At 42.5% G+C, this 14,945-nt stretch overlaps 1 protein-coding gene across 3 annotated transcripts in view; it reads right to left on the bottom strand.

The window, feature by feature from the left end:
* KCNC1 (potassium voltage-gated channel subfamily C member 1) overlaps positions 1–8,679 on the bottom strand; it is a 107,571-nt gene extending 98,892 nt beyond the window's left edge. For all 3 annotated transcript variants that reach the window (XM_014252123.2, XM_005522310.3, XM_088057405.1), the window contains exon 1: positions 7,881–8,679. In XM_014252123.2, coding sequence (XP_014107598.1) covers positions 7,881–8,450 — 570 coding nt within the window. In that variant the 5' untranslated portion in view covers positions 8,451–8,679. The remainder of the gene's footprint in view (positions 1–7,880) is intronic.
* Between the last annotated feature and the right edge of the window lie 6,266 nt (positions 8,680–14,945).

Raw genomic sequence — 14,945 nt, 5'->3', positions numbered from 1 at the left:
ACAGGGCTATTGGAATAGATTTTTAAGGGAAATCTGCATCTAAATTTCTTAGGTATGTTAAATGATAAGCAACCCAAGCTGACCAGATCTTTCTGTATTTATGAATATGTTTTTTGAGGGCAAAGTTGACCAGCAAGAGAAATTCTGACGCTGTAGAAATAAGCAGTTATTAAGTAACTGTTGGATCTCTGTGTGCATTTAATTTTTTTTTTCTGAATGGGTAGATGATCAAGGAAATTCAGAGAAGATCAATTTGATTGTGCAGATAAAAATGTTTTAGCTTGTACTTGCCTCTGAAAATTATAACACTCAGTAGAAAAAGGCTTTGCCTTTTCTATTTAAAACCAAATAATCCGTTTTATCGCTTCTTACAAGGGACAGTCTATCCCAGGTTTTCAAGTATAAAGCCAGCATGATATTTTAAGCTATTTTTTGTAGTCACAACACCTCAGTGGTCGTGACCGAAGATTTTTCAAAGTAAATCTAGCAGTACTGAGATTTACTGCTGCTCCTGAAGTATCAACATAATTACGTAAGTGTGTGCCAGCAGTGTGTGCCTGTGTTGGTAGCTCATGTGCAGCACACACATCGCTGCCTGTCTTCAGGGCACTGAAACCTGAGATTTATTGCATTTACAAAAGGCCATTACAATGCAATTTTAACTTACTGTCATTAAAGGGTCTTACATCATAAGCAATCACTGCAAAAAGCCTTGGCCCGCGATTTATTCATAATTTTTATTGCATGATTTATTAGTGCCTCTGTTACACTTTATAAATCTTATCAGAAAGAAATTAAAATCAATTAGGGCCTGGTCCTTTCACCTTTACCCATGTTGGGTTGGTACCTTGTTCTCAGCCTGAAGGAAACAGGGATATTCCTGGAGTAAGCTATCACTACAGGAGTAGGAGTGAAGATAGCAAAATCTGGTTACTTAGTGAGCACAGGAGAGAGATGTAAAAATTATTCTAGAAATGACAGCATTTGGTTTATATTCCAGGGGGAGGAGGTGGTTCTCCATGGATTCATAGATTTCTCTGATTTCATCCGATCCTACCACTTCTCTGTACCATTTGGAGTGAATCACATATTTATGTAATTCAATATTCAGCAGGGAAAGCCAAGTCAGCCTTCTAAACTGTTCTTTCCTCAGATCATATTCAGCATATAGTAACTGAGAAGCTAATGTAAGACAATTGCAAAGATCTCAAAATGTCTTTTCTATCAGTCTTATATTCCAAGAATGTATGGAAATTTCATAAAATCAAGCTTATACAAAATGGAAACTCAGTTTTGCCATCTGTATTTGCATGAGAAGGAATTACGCGCTTGATTATCAAATAGGGCCCAATTTTTCTATCTGAATATCCCTGCCTGCCCTTTTTATTACAAAACAGAGCCCTTGGATATGATTTAGTTGAACATTAATTGAAGTCATGTGGTTTAAACGGGGATGTATTCTACAGTCCTTTGCAGTAAAAAATGCCAATAAGATACTGATGAGCTTTGTCAGTATTAGAGCTCTATGTTTTGATGCAGTGTGCTAAAGAAGATCATGTCTTTAAAAGATTATGAAAACATGTATTTGAATATGTATGCTCCTAATAAATTGCTAAGATCTACTGCACTTTAGTGCTTTGGAATGGAAATATGCACCGTGTCTATTAAAAAAAAGCAGTACACAGCAATTAATTAGTTATCCTGAAACACTGCAGGAAAATTCATTTCTATCCTTGAAGCGGGTGGTAATTTTGGCTGAGTTTCAGTCACAGTAAGGCTGGGTCCTCTGTTGCTGATTTGCTAACATCTCTCCTTATGTTAAGAGAAAGGCAGTATGTATAGACTTTACTAAAGTACTACCATAAATATACACACATTTTTACAAATAACAAAGACAAATACTGTTAAATGCTAGATCGCACAGCAGAAGGGAAGAACAATAGGGACAAATAGTTTTCCTAGGTATAGTCTAATATACCACATTCCTGTGAGCAGTTCTAAAATAGAAATATTATAATTGTTCCACAGATCTTTTTATCCTTTGTCTCATGATAGACCAACAGAGAATTACCAGTATTTTGTTGCCTTTTTTGCCCAAACCAAAACCAAAATAGCAAATGTTAGGAGAAGGGCAAAGAAAATAACTGAAGGTACATAGGGATGGATTAAAGAGAGAAGAGACCAAATACCTTTCTGAACCCAGCCACTAAATTTACATGGATTTCAGTGGCACCACGGTTACTTCTGCAGAAATATTTTGGGGTGGTTTAATTTTGAAGTCCTTCCTCATATGGAAATCCCACTCAGCATCGTAGGAGGTGGCAGCAATAGGAAGGCATATATATGTGTATGCATATGATGGTATGATCCATACAATCACAGTCTTGGCTAAATGAAGTAAATTTTGTAACCTAGAAACATTAAAATTAAGTGAGATAAAAAAAAAATAAATTAAAATGGCAACAGATGCTGTTCTTTTTTAAGGTTTTAGAATAATAGAAATAAAATTGGAAATAGGCAAATATATTTTAAAAATGTCCTTGAATCCAAACTGCTAAGACTGTACTAGGCAGCCATGGATTTGTCAGGTGGGTAACATCATCTCTCTCATCTCCCTGTGAGATCGAGACTTCAAAGAGATTGTAAGATTTTCTGGGCAGACATCGTATCTTCCTGTGTGTTTCTGAACAGCTCAAACTGGTGAAGTCATGATTCTGCATGGCTGTTCTGATAGTTTTAATTTTTTGTGTGTATGGTAGTTTAAAAACATATTACTTCTGAATTCAGGCGGACAATTCCTAGGAGTTACTTGTGTACCTGTTCCCACCATGACCAATTTGATAGGGACTGGATGTGGGACTTGGAGCAGTGGACACTTTCTAACTGGCATTGCAAAGGTTTCTTTGGTCAGGATGCAGAGAAGACTACCATGCTCACTAGTGGGTTACATAAGGATTTGCAGTAACATGTTCCTTGATGGGAGAAAATATGAATAAAAAGGAATTTTAGGAACTATATTAATAACGAATGATAGAATGGTAGTTAATAGATGACTGTAATTCCATTATACTACAAGTGCAACGGAAACGTCATTTGATGTGGAAAGATTCTCATTTTTCCAGAGCTGTAATGCAGCATGCAGTTAAAATTAGGCAGTCTTGTTAATTGTCAAAGTATATGGTGAGAATTCCTGCAGCCAGCTTCAGTGCAGGATTAGATATGCCTCTGCAGGAGACACCTTCCAGAAAGGCTCAAGTGGGAGAGCAGCTCCAGTGGGGCCCCTTTGGAGCTGAGGAGGATAAAGGAAAGCGACTGGGGCAGCTCTCATCCCCTCTGTCCCTGTCTACTCATGCCTGGTGGGAGTCTCCAGACCACTGTCTGTGGAGCGCTCCTGCACCAAGTGTGTCCCGTGTCACACATCTGTGGAATAAGCTTCCCTTGTGAAGGATGGGGAGTATCTGTTCCCACTCCCTGATATCTGCCTCAATTCCTGAGCTAAGCTGTGCTGGCCAGGGGTAAGGAACAGGCAGAATCACCCCAGCCTCTAATCCTCAAGACAGTGTGGTAATTCAGGAATTAGGAACCCATAAGCCTTTTTATACCTATGAGCCGTACTTTATATAGAGAAAAAGCAGTTTAAATGAACACAGCAAGGTTGAAATGTTCTTGAATGTACAAAAGAAAGATGGAAGAAATCCCCGGGGAACACCTTTTTCTCATCTCTTTACCACTATCCTTTTTTCCTGTCTCCTTTTCAGTGTCAGATACTTGTCCTTCAAAAGTCACCCACTGAGGAAAGCAAATTCTTCTTTGTGAAGGATGTGAAGGGGAAACATGAGGGAAAAGTAAGTGAGAGTTTTGCTTTTCCCCTTACAGATTGAAGCAGTACAGCATATGACAGGATTGCAAGTCAAGCTGTTGAGGACCTTCCACACGACTCCAACCAGCTTTTATTTAAAACCAGTAAAAATGTTTATTTGGAAGGACTACAATAGCTTTCCTGAGGGTTCACTAAAAGAGCTTAACTGTCCAATTTGAATGTGAGCAGTAGCGCACAATCTCAGCTGAATGCTCCTTGTTCTCAAACACTGACTAACCCAAGGAATGTGAATTAACACAAACACAACTTTATCCTGCTGTGGAGGAGGAAGAGGAAGGGGAATAAATATGTTAGATTACCTGCAGGCCAAACTCCCTAGGAAGTCAGTGGGAGCTTTACTAGTGGAAGGACAGCATGACCAGACATAAATATAAAGGCGAGAGGATGCTAAGAAAATATTTTCCACACTTTTGTTTGGGATTCATGAAGTCTAGTAAGTACAGAGGGCAGTAACTCTAGTACAGTGAAACTCTCTGTTGCTTTAGCATCTCTTTCTGGCTGACTCTATTTTCCCCTTTGTGCCTACTTAGAAAAAAAATAAATTACAAAGTTGTCTGATGGTGCAAAAATGACAGTTATAATGAGCATCAAATAAACTCAGTTTAGGTGTGTGCAGTGATATTTAGCTGTCTGGACAGATGCTTTTGACAATCCTTCTGCATCTTTCCCATCACCTTTTCATTACTCTGTTCAGATCTTTAGGCACTAGACTTTGCCTCTGATATCCAAATGTGGATTCTTTAGGTTAAGGAGAAGTATAATATCTGTTTATCTTACCAAGATAGGCATCTAAGGCAGTCTGTCATTTGAAACAAACTATATTTTCTTGTTACAGATATAGAAGATGATGCAATTTTTGAAGTGTTTCCTCTTTTTAGAAAGAATTACATTATTAAGAAATTAGCGTGGAGAAAACTTGAAATTAATTAAAATCAGCCACTATTGTTTTAACAAGCAACTGTTGACTATGTTTGGCCTAAAAACAAATGATTAGTGACTAGGAGCTTTGCTTAACCAAAGTTAAGAAATAAACAAAATTTGCAGAGTTAGCTGATTTTGCCTGACATACACAAATGCACTTCCAGTCTTCCCTGGCTGTCTACAATGAGATCAGAAGTAATTTAGTATGAGTCAGGTGGAGGTGAAGAAAAACAGTCAAATGTACTTGTATTTGCAAGCAATGTCCATCAAAATCCAAGAATGGCTGGATTTGAGTAAATGCTGAGCTTTTCATGGACAGTTCCTAAACATTCACTGACCTAGCATACCAGATACAGTCCAGAGAATCTTGCTTTATACAGAGATATGCAGCTTTGCATTTAATCTTAATATTCAGAGACTGTATTCCTTTCAGTTGCTCAAGTGTAACACTATAATGGTTATGTAAACTGGTGCTTACATTGAGGTGTGATTTTGACATGCATTTTGGTGCCATAGGTAAACATCAAAGGTGTATAATAACCACCCTTGGTACAGGTCCCAGTTCCATTTAGGAAGAGGAAATATTATGATTTTTTTTTTTTTTGACAAAATGGCAATGTGAATTTAGATTTTTGCACAACTGAATTGCAGTTTGTAAATAAAAGTAGCACACTCAATTAGAAATGGGGTAACAGTGGATTTGTTGCCTAACTCTACCAATGATTGCCTTAATATACAATTCACTTGTAAATGATGTTATCAGTTATTTTACTGTAAATTAGCTATTGTAAGCTTCAGGTCTTTCTGCAATGTCTGTGTTAGGTTACAGAAGCATAAATCAAACTCCCATCTCTTTTTACATCCATAACATAATGTATGGCTTTTATTAGGAAATGTTAAGTGTCTTAATAATGTCTTCTTAATGGACAGTGTGTGCATGTGTTAATGAGGAAAGCCATTTTCTTTCACGCAAAATATTAGTGCATGTGGCCTTCATCTCCATAGATACAAGTTAAAGAATCATATTTAACTCACAAAATATTCAGTGTATTCATATTTATCTAATTTTAGCAATCCTTTAAGGAAAGAACAAGTTAGAAGTAAATCAGAAGTTGAATTCTAACAGGCATGCACAAGTGATTGTGAATAAATGGTACATCATCCACTCTAAAAACCCACTCCCAACAAACCCAAATAATTTTATAATATACTATTGCTAAATCGAAATACCCTTAGAGAATTTATATCCTTCTAAAATTCCAGCCTGTGCATCACAAAGACTCCTAGTATTGGTTATAAATCTTTGTCCTTCTCCTAAAATATCATAATGCCTCCAAGCAAAAGGGTGTTTTAACTTCTGTATCCTTTTCATTGGGACAACATTATCCATTTGAACCGCTTCCCAAAATCTTGAACAAGCACATTACTTTCACTTGAAATGTGTTTTACCAACAGATTCCTGGGTACTAGAGAGATCTGCTTTTCACATTGTCAGCTAACACTGGGCTTGTTAAATTAATGGAAACCAAGCATTTTGAAGGATACCCTACAGCCTTGCATTTCCATGCTCCCTTGGCAGAAATCAGGGATTTGAAACCTGCAATACAACAGCATCATCTTTTCATCTTGTGGTAAGGAATCTATTATTCCTTTATCCTCCATGCTGTTTAAAGGAATTCATTTAAAGTATGAACTCCTTTGTTCAGGGAGGAAGTCTCCAAATGGTACGCAAACAAGAACCTTTAGAAATGTAGCAAGATATAATTCCAGGCTCTGCTCCAGCTTTCCCCATTCATTCAGTTTGCAGACCTGGTGTCTCCCTGCTGGAGATCTCTGCTCAGACCAAGTCTCTGCCAGCTGCTATTCCACCACCCATTCATACATGGCCAGCTCCCCTCTCCTTGCTCCTTGCACCTCCACTTCTCTTTCCTCCATCCATCCAAATCTCTCCCTAATTGATATCATTTCTTTGATCCTTCTCAGGAACACTGATCACCCTCCCCCACCAAAGCACCACTCATCTCTACCCAGGGCTGGCAGCAATTAAGCTGGAACAAAGGTATATTTAAGAGTAAAGACTATGCCAACCAATTTTCTTTATGAAAGCACTATCCTCCATCTGTTTCCCTAGTTATCAAATTGACTATCTTGGGAGTTAATCCTGCTGCTGTTCCTAAAGCAAATGTTTTCAGTACTTTTGATTTCAGGAGCAGAATCAGGCCCTAATTAATGTAATTATCCTCATAGCATGAGGAGGTGCCTACTTGAAGGAATCGAATGACTGTTACAGACCATTTTTATCCACACCTATTCTGTGAACTGCACCAGTGTGCATTCCCCCTTTCCAAAACAACTGCAGGCACCAGGAGGGGAGGAGCTGTCCTTCAGTAGCAGGCAAGAAACCTGTCAAACACAGTGTCCCTTCAACATGAATGAAACCGTTTTCTCTGATTAATACTTTGCATTTCCCACAAGGGAAAAAGACAGAGTGAGCAGCTGAATTACCCATTTTCAGAGAAGCATGTTCATAAATATTTAACTTGGTATGTATGAGAAAAGAGAAAGGCACTGACTTCCTTTCCAGTCCAGGCTGAAACTCTCCAAATCCCCTGGTACCACTGAGACTGCCCCTGCTCCCATAATCCTTCCTCCATCTCATAAAGAGCCATTAGCTTGTAACAGGGCTGGACAAGGTGTCTCTCTTTACTGGGGGATGTCTGACTGTAAAAATCTATGCATAGAGGAAAATTATCTGGTGTAATGGAGACCTGTCTGCCCCATGACTGGGACCTGTCCCCAAGCTGTTCTAGGAGTTTTAGGAGCCTATTAGAAAATACTACAGGTCTCTGGAGGCCCACATCTGAGTTCACAAGCTTGGGCCCTGGTGTCTACTTGTATGCATGGGGCCTGCTTGAGAGTGTGGGTTACATCCCCACAGACCCCACATGGTTTTTGTACAGCCACACACATGGATGACTGCTCTGCTCTGACAGCGGAGATAACCCTGGTGATGCTGGGAGGAAGTGGAACCACGGGGAAGTTTGAGTGTTTTGATGAGGCTGTTGATTGCATAGCTTACCCTTGCATATCTGGAGGAGTAGGGATCCTCAAAGAGTGCCCAGATGCGGGGCTGCCACCGTCTCCAGAAGCCCCCAGACCTGCCATCTGGGGAGTCACTAAGTGCTAGGCGTTTTGTCATCTCCAGCTCATCTTCACCATCACCAGAGTCTCCGGTGCCATCTATGTCTCCGTCCTCAGCACTGCTATCCAGGGGCGCCCCACCAAAGCTGTCCAGAGCCTCTTCGGCGTCGCGGTGCTGCCGGTAGGTCATCCAACAGCAGGGCTCCACATCGGTCTCATCGATGCCCCAGAAGGCCAGCTCCTCCTCATACAGGGGCCCGCACACGTCCGCGGGGCAGTGCAGCTTGCCAGTGCGGTAGTAATTCAGGATGTGGGCGAAGACGCCCGGGTGCCGGTCAAAGAAAAACTCATCCGTGCGGGGGTCATAGTCAAAGTGGCTGTGGGCATCGGGCTCAGCGATCCAGGCCAGCCGCGTGCCGGGCAGGGTGCGCAGGGTGCTGCGGTAAGTCTGGTGCCTAGTCCCTCCCACGTTGATCACAATGCGGTCGCTCTCGTCGCCCTGGCCCATCTCGTCTCTTATTAGGCATGTCGCAGACTCATCCAAGCAAGCACGGCAGGCAGCAAGCCCGTCAGGGGACGGCTGCTCGGCGGCAGTCGGTGCCTAAGCCGAGCCCCGCTCCGGGCCCGCGGGGGCGAGGGGCCCCGGCCAGCCCCGCTCCCCCGGGGCCGCTCCGAGGCGATGCCGGTGGCGGTGGCTCCCGGCGCTGCGCCGCCTCCGTCTGGAGTCAGACGCTCGGGGTCCGCGGCAGCTGCAGCCGCGGCGGAGGGGCAGGGGCAGGGGGGGCCATGCTCCGGGAGCGCGGGCGCTGCGGTGCCGGAGGGGGAGGGCCTTTCCCTGGTTGGACGTGGCCAAAAGCACAAGGGAAAAAAAAAAAAAAAAAAAAAAAAAAAAGGGAGAAAAAAAGGGGGGGAGTGGGGGGGAGAAAAATCACGGCACCGGCGCTGCCCACAGGTGCGCGGGGCTGCGGGGCGCCGGTGCTGGCTGCAGTCCCGGCGGAGAACGCGGGGCTGTGCCCGCGCCCCTCCCGGCGGTGCGGGGCGGGGGGCGCTGCCGGTGCTGAAGGGACAGCGCCGCGCTCCCGCCGCCTCCGCCCCTGCGCCCGGCCGGCCCGGGTCGAGCGCCTGCCGGTGCGGGGGGCGGGACCCGCGGGGCTGCCGGTGGTCCTCCCCCTGCTTCTCCCGCTGCCGCTGCCGCCGCCGCCGCCGAGCCGCTCGGTGCAGCCGCCCGCCGCCGGGCACCGCCGCGCAGGCGCCGCTCCCGCCCGGGTCCTAGCGCGGGCCGCGCCCCCCGCACCCGCCGCTCCCCCGCCGCTGCCGGGACAGGCTGCCCGCTCCAGCAGCCGCCGCTCGGGGAGAGAGCCGCCCCGCTCCCCTGCCCGCAGCCGCGCGGTGGTCGCGCCGGGGGTCCCCTTCGGGAGCGGTGGGTGTCCCGGTGCTGCCCCTCGGCTCCGAGTGACCCTCTCGAGCACCATTGACTTGACTCACGGCTGTGTTCGTCCTGCCTGAACCGGACTGGCTGAAGGGCAGAATGCAAGACCTTCCCAGGCGTAAATTTCTTTCCTCACGACCGGGGGTATGCAGGGTTGTTCCTTCCTGTCCCGCTGTGCTTTTACTTTGTCCCATACGCCTACACCGCTTCTCCATCTTTTCCCACTGTTCACTTGGTTTTTTTCCCTAACATCTAATTGGTAGGAAGTTGTAATTTGTGTTTGTGTTTTTTATTCTTTTTTTTAATTTTAATTGATCCACAAATAATGACAAGGGAAGTTTCAAAAACCCCCCAGTTCCTGTCTTACAAAGAACTTGAAGAACAGCGGGAAGACGGTTGTGTGGAAGGGAAGTAAGAGAGGTATGTAGATGTGTTCTGTACTTTGTTTTACTTGCTGTTAGTGTCCCAGGAGGAATGGGCTTATGGGAGAGCCTGGAGAGCTGAGCCTTTGTGGATTGAGGCCATGCCATGGTGAAATATACCAAGTTGGAAGGTACATAGTTAGGGAATGCTGCTGGAGTGTAAAAGTGGTAGGGACAACATGATGCTCAACAGAAGAGGACAGACCAGGGGAATGCAGTTAGTTGAATTCAAAGTATGACTGAAATTCAGATGTGTGGGAACAGCACACAAGTGGAAGGCTTGTCCTTGTCAAGGAACAATCGGTGTGCTCAGGTTTGTGAGAGGAGGTCACCTGCAAATTCCTTGCAAAGAATGTTGCATGGTTGGGATGCAGAGAAGAAAACTTTGCAGTAGCTGTGGTGAGATGTTCCAAAGAGGTCTGACCAGCAGATTTGCCTGTGAAAATAGTAACAGACTGCTCTTTAAGCTGATGGGGTAGAGGGAAGGCCTGAGACCTGGTGCTATTTGCGTGCGACTCTTGGGAAAAGGGAGGGAAGACAGCAGGAATGGGAGTATGGTATTTGTATAATCTATGAATGAGAAAGGAGAAAGTGAAGCTAAATCAAGGCAACTCTGCACTTCAGCTAGCATAAACTGGTGAAAAAATCTCGAGGAAGAGATGCCAGACAGCAACTTCAGCACTGGGACTGAACAGAGGCAGAAAGGTTGATGACAGAGGGAGAATCTGAGAATCACAAGTACAGAAACACTATCTAAAATCCTTGAGAATTGCCAGCCAGAGGACACAGAGGGAAAAGAGGGCTGTGAACCCAAGCCTGGCATTAAGAAAGGAAAAGAGGATGTTGACTCACTGACAGAAATTATACATGCGAAAATGCTTTTAAAACATAGTAAATGCCTATTTTTTATAATAATAGATCAGGGGACCAATGGGAAAGAACTGTAGGGTGGATTTCAAGAGCTAACGAAAGCTGTGAAGGGCAAGTGACCCAAGAAAGATGTTAAGGCCCTATGAACCCTAGGCTGGTGGGTCCTTCTGGTCACATCCACAACTGTAAAGACTCTTTCCTCGTTCATTAGCTCCTGCCTTCTGTGATACCTTACCTGCAGTGAGTGATTCCTCTTGAGGAATTTCAGTGTTAGGATCTAAGGTGACAGTGGGGATGAGAGGGGTATTGAGCAGCTTCCCTTGCTTGGGTTTCCCTTCTTGTCTGGGAAACTGAAAGAGGGTGGTGCAGGACCTTAGAAGTCATCTGGGAGTACATGTTAAAAGCTAGAAAGATTGTTTGAAGAGAGTTTTCATGGACTCAGATCTGGAGGCCATGCTTAAGTGACCTGCAAGATTTCTTTGAGGTTACTAAAGCTGTAATTGATGAAGAAGCATTGGTAGAAACAGAAGAGTTGGATGTTTCAAAAGACATGAAAGAGGGCCCCAAATGAGAGACTGATGGACAAGTGGGAGCTTGTGAGATCTGGAACAAGATAGCTGCTGAAATAGAAGGTCTTTCAGAAATACAAATTGGAATGTAAGTTTAGACATTATTTTCATGTGGAAAATGAAAGAAAACATCATGTTTGAAATTTATATAGAAGCTTGAGAGGGAAATTGTTCAAAAATAATATCTTTATTTCAAGGATTATGGCACAAAATAACTGCATATTAAGGCACAAAGAGTTTGCTTTGCATGGTAGATTATAGCATGATTTGCATTCATTTAATTAGCCATAGTTGATAACACTGCATAGGTGGCTGTTGGTTTGCATGAAATGGAAGTTTTAAGACAGATTTGTAGCAGCTGCTGTGTCTGAGCAAAGTTTTGCTTTCAGCTTGCCATATAGCAATATAAAATTCCAGTTTCATTTTAAAAAATAGTTTTATATAATTAGAAATGTTTGGACTATAATAGACAAACCAAATGATCTAATTTTCCAAGTTCCAATTTGCAGACAAAAACTTCCTATGGAATTATGATTACTCTCAAACTTGGCAGTGGCACTTCTATCCTCCTCGTTCCATGAAAATAACAATATTATAACTGGATTCTATTTTAGTTTATGTTTGACATGTTTAAATCTTTAAACATCTGGTTTACATTTGGTATCTTTAAGGAGGACTTAATGTGAATCTGGACATGTAAGTCCACAAGTTGTCTAGCTTTTCTGTGATACTACTTGTCATTTTAAGTTAACCTATTAATTAATCTTACTAAGTTTTACATGTTAAAAATAACTAAACTAGCTTTAATAATGTTGGGAGACCTCTGTGGGAAGCACAGAGTTGATAGGTTATCCAAACAGTTCACAGTCTGTTTGGAAAAGGATTATAGTATAGCAGCAGCAGCTGCAGGTGGTGTTATCACAAAATTTTTAAATGCATTAAAAGCCATTCACCCTGATAATGCTTTTTTTTTTTGTTTTTTGTTTTTTCCTTAACTGATTCTAGTAACAGGTGAGAGATTTTGATGATCATCTGCATTGAGCTGGAGCTGACCAAAATCTGGCATAAGTGAAGAAAATAAGTTGCAGAGTTTAGAAAGGTCTCTCTGAAGGTCTGCCTTGTGGCACACGTACTACACAGGAGAGTATGTGTGCACTTCGAGCAGACCTGTTGGCCTATGTATCATTTTAGCTGTTCTCCTAACTCAAAAGTTTTAGTGGTGATAGGGGAAGAATAATTTTAAGCCATAGATATATTTTAGTTTGAAAACTACTGTGTAGCTGAGTTAGAGAGTGGATCTGTTTACTAATTTTATCACTGGTGTTAAGTCTCCTCACTGTTATGATGACACGGGAAGAGTAAGTCCTTCTTTCCCCTCTGTATCTGGTGTACTGGGATCACCTTTGTTGGCCTATACTTCAGCATCCCCAGGGTAATCATATACAAGAAAAGGTAGGTTGTCATTCAGACAGAGGTCTAAATTCTGTCTACAAACTAAAAAAAAAAAACTAAAAAAAACAACTAGTGGGTTCACATGCTATTCTTTTTTTAATCCCCCCCTCTCTCTACTTCTTTAGCTGAGAACTGCGGTAATTTCTGTCTAACTCCAAAGGAGCTCTCTTCTTAGTGTGGGAGATGACTGAGCATATATTCCCTAATACTCCTAAACTTAGTAACTCATTAATTTGAGGTGAAATTTTAATATTTTTCTAAAATTTTATTTCATTGTTTTCATTATGGTATGAAGATATTTTGCCACTTACTGAAGATGCTGGATTGACAGATCTGAATCCCAGTGCTGTATAGGCACAGAAATGCATGCTAGGAAGCTTTGCTGTATGCTTTGGTGCTTTACTAGTGTATCAAGAGTATGTGATTTTGCACTGCTCTGTAGCCTCTTCCTTCACTGAGGTTTCTAGTGAGGATACCAACAATGGTGACAGCTGAAGAAGCTCCCACCCCTGAAATGTAAGGCCTAGCTCTGACTCCATCAGTCAGTTTGTCTTCAAAGAAAAAGAATGACCCATTGTAACAATATGAAGAGCAAAAGGAGATGTTGAGTGAACCTGTGACTTTGTGCACAACTGTGAATATAACTAGAGAACACATTCAAAATGTTTTAAAGCTGGAGGAGGCTGAGAGAATTATTTGTAAGAGTTACAATCTCAAAAGAAAAGGCAGCCAGGGTTGGAAGACCAGGTTTGTAATGCTTGAATGCTATAATTCAGCCTGTGCTCTCTTGTATTAAATTCATGACAACTCAACAGTATTTCAGTGCAGTTCTTTATCAGTTTTAGATTACATCATGCTGTGAATTGCTCTGTTAGCATTGATCCTTGTAAATCATTTGGTTTGAGGTCTTCAGATGGAAAGCTGTGATGCACTTCAGCATGCAATGTACTCATTTTGTCCTTGAAAATCATTTAAAAATAAAGCAGCTGCAATTGCATAGATATTATTACTTTTCTGAAAGGCTAGATTTACCCTTCTGAATTGTCATTAATTGGATGAAAGCCTTTCATAGAAAGAATGAGAATGGAGAAAAAAATTGTGGGTTGGTGCTTGATGTCGAGTGAAGGAGTCATAGAGATGCTGCATGTCTGAAGAGAAGTGTAGCTCAAAGCCTGATGCAGAGAAGTCATGTTTCTTTTAATGAGAGTAATCAGAGCAGCAGAAGTTATGGCTAAATTCTTGTTCCAGCACTTTTATAGCTGGATTTTTTATTCTTAATTACTTCAGTTTTACTTGAATATGTACTTCATTCCCTTCCATGTTTTCCAGCTGTTGCATGGCTTTGCTTTGAGCTGAGAAGCATTTGCCATGCTCTGCCTGATGAGTTGCACTTGTTCATCCATTTCTACTGGGCTGACACTGCTGAGTGAAGGTTCTTTTTGATTTGAAAATTCCTTTGGGATCCTTCAGAAAGTGTGCATCAAACCGTGAGATAAATGGAAGCTGCTCTGGAAAAAAAATGGAAGTAATATTGTGACATGTTAGAGATCATCTTTGGTCTTTACCCACTCCATTAACTGAGAGAAACTCCCACTTGAATCCATTTGGTTTTGCTGAAAATTTATGGGAGATGAAACTGAGCAGGATACAGTTATGGAGATGGTGCCCACGAGTAAGGTGAGGTGGTGGAAGTGGTGTTCTGGTGCTTGCTGAAAGGACTAGGGAGATTTCCAAACTGTCTTATCTGCAAGGAAAGAGAAGATTGCACCTTCCTGGCAAAAAGGGCAATAAGCACTGAAAAAAAACTGCTGAGTTACCTGTCTCACCCCTAGGTTCTTAAATCTGGCCTGGGTGAGGCACTGGGCTTCTCTTGGAGCACATCCTCAAGTCAAGGCTGTAGTAAAAGTGTCAGGATTTGTCTCTGATGAGACATTCCCCAAAACAGAAATAATTGTTCCTCAAGAAATCATGAGGCTAAATCACAGAAAAATCTGCTTTAAGCATCTGGAATTAGGCATACAGCTAATGTGCTACTTTATTACAGTGCGGAGCTATGGAAGGATTTGTCCCTTGTCTTCTTCCTGCTGATCTAGGTGTGATCCAGCAAAAAAACAGCTGGTGATGAGGAAAATTGAGCTTACACAATTGGAAGTTTCCTGTCAGCACATAACAAAAAAACCCTTATCTAAACTCGTTACTACGAGCTGAGGTCAGTCATCCTGAGGGCTCTGAATCTGCATTGCCAAAAGAGCGCACATAGG

Source organism: Pseudopodoces humilis, chromosome 7 (assembly GCF_049639895.1).
Source record: "Pseudopodoces humilis isolate 2021_Gansu_Grassland_sample_001 chromosome 7, ASM4963989v1, whole genome shotgun sequence".
Taxonomy (NCBI): domain Eukaryota; kingdom Metazoa; phylum Chordata; class Aves; order Passeriformes; family Paridae; genus Pseudopodoces; species Pseudopodoces humilis.
Note: the sequence above shows the minus strand (reverse complement) of the source record. Positions and strands in the feature narration are given on the sequence as shown.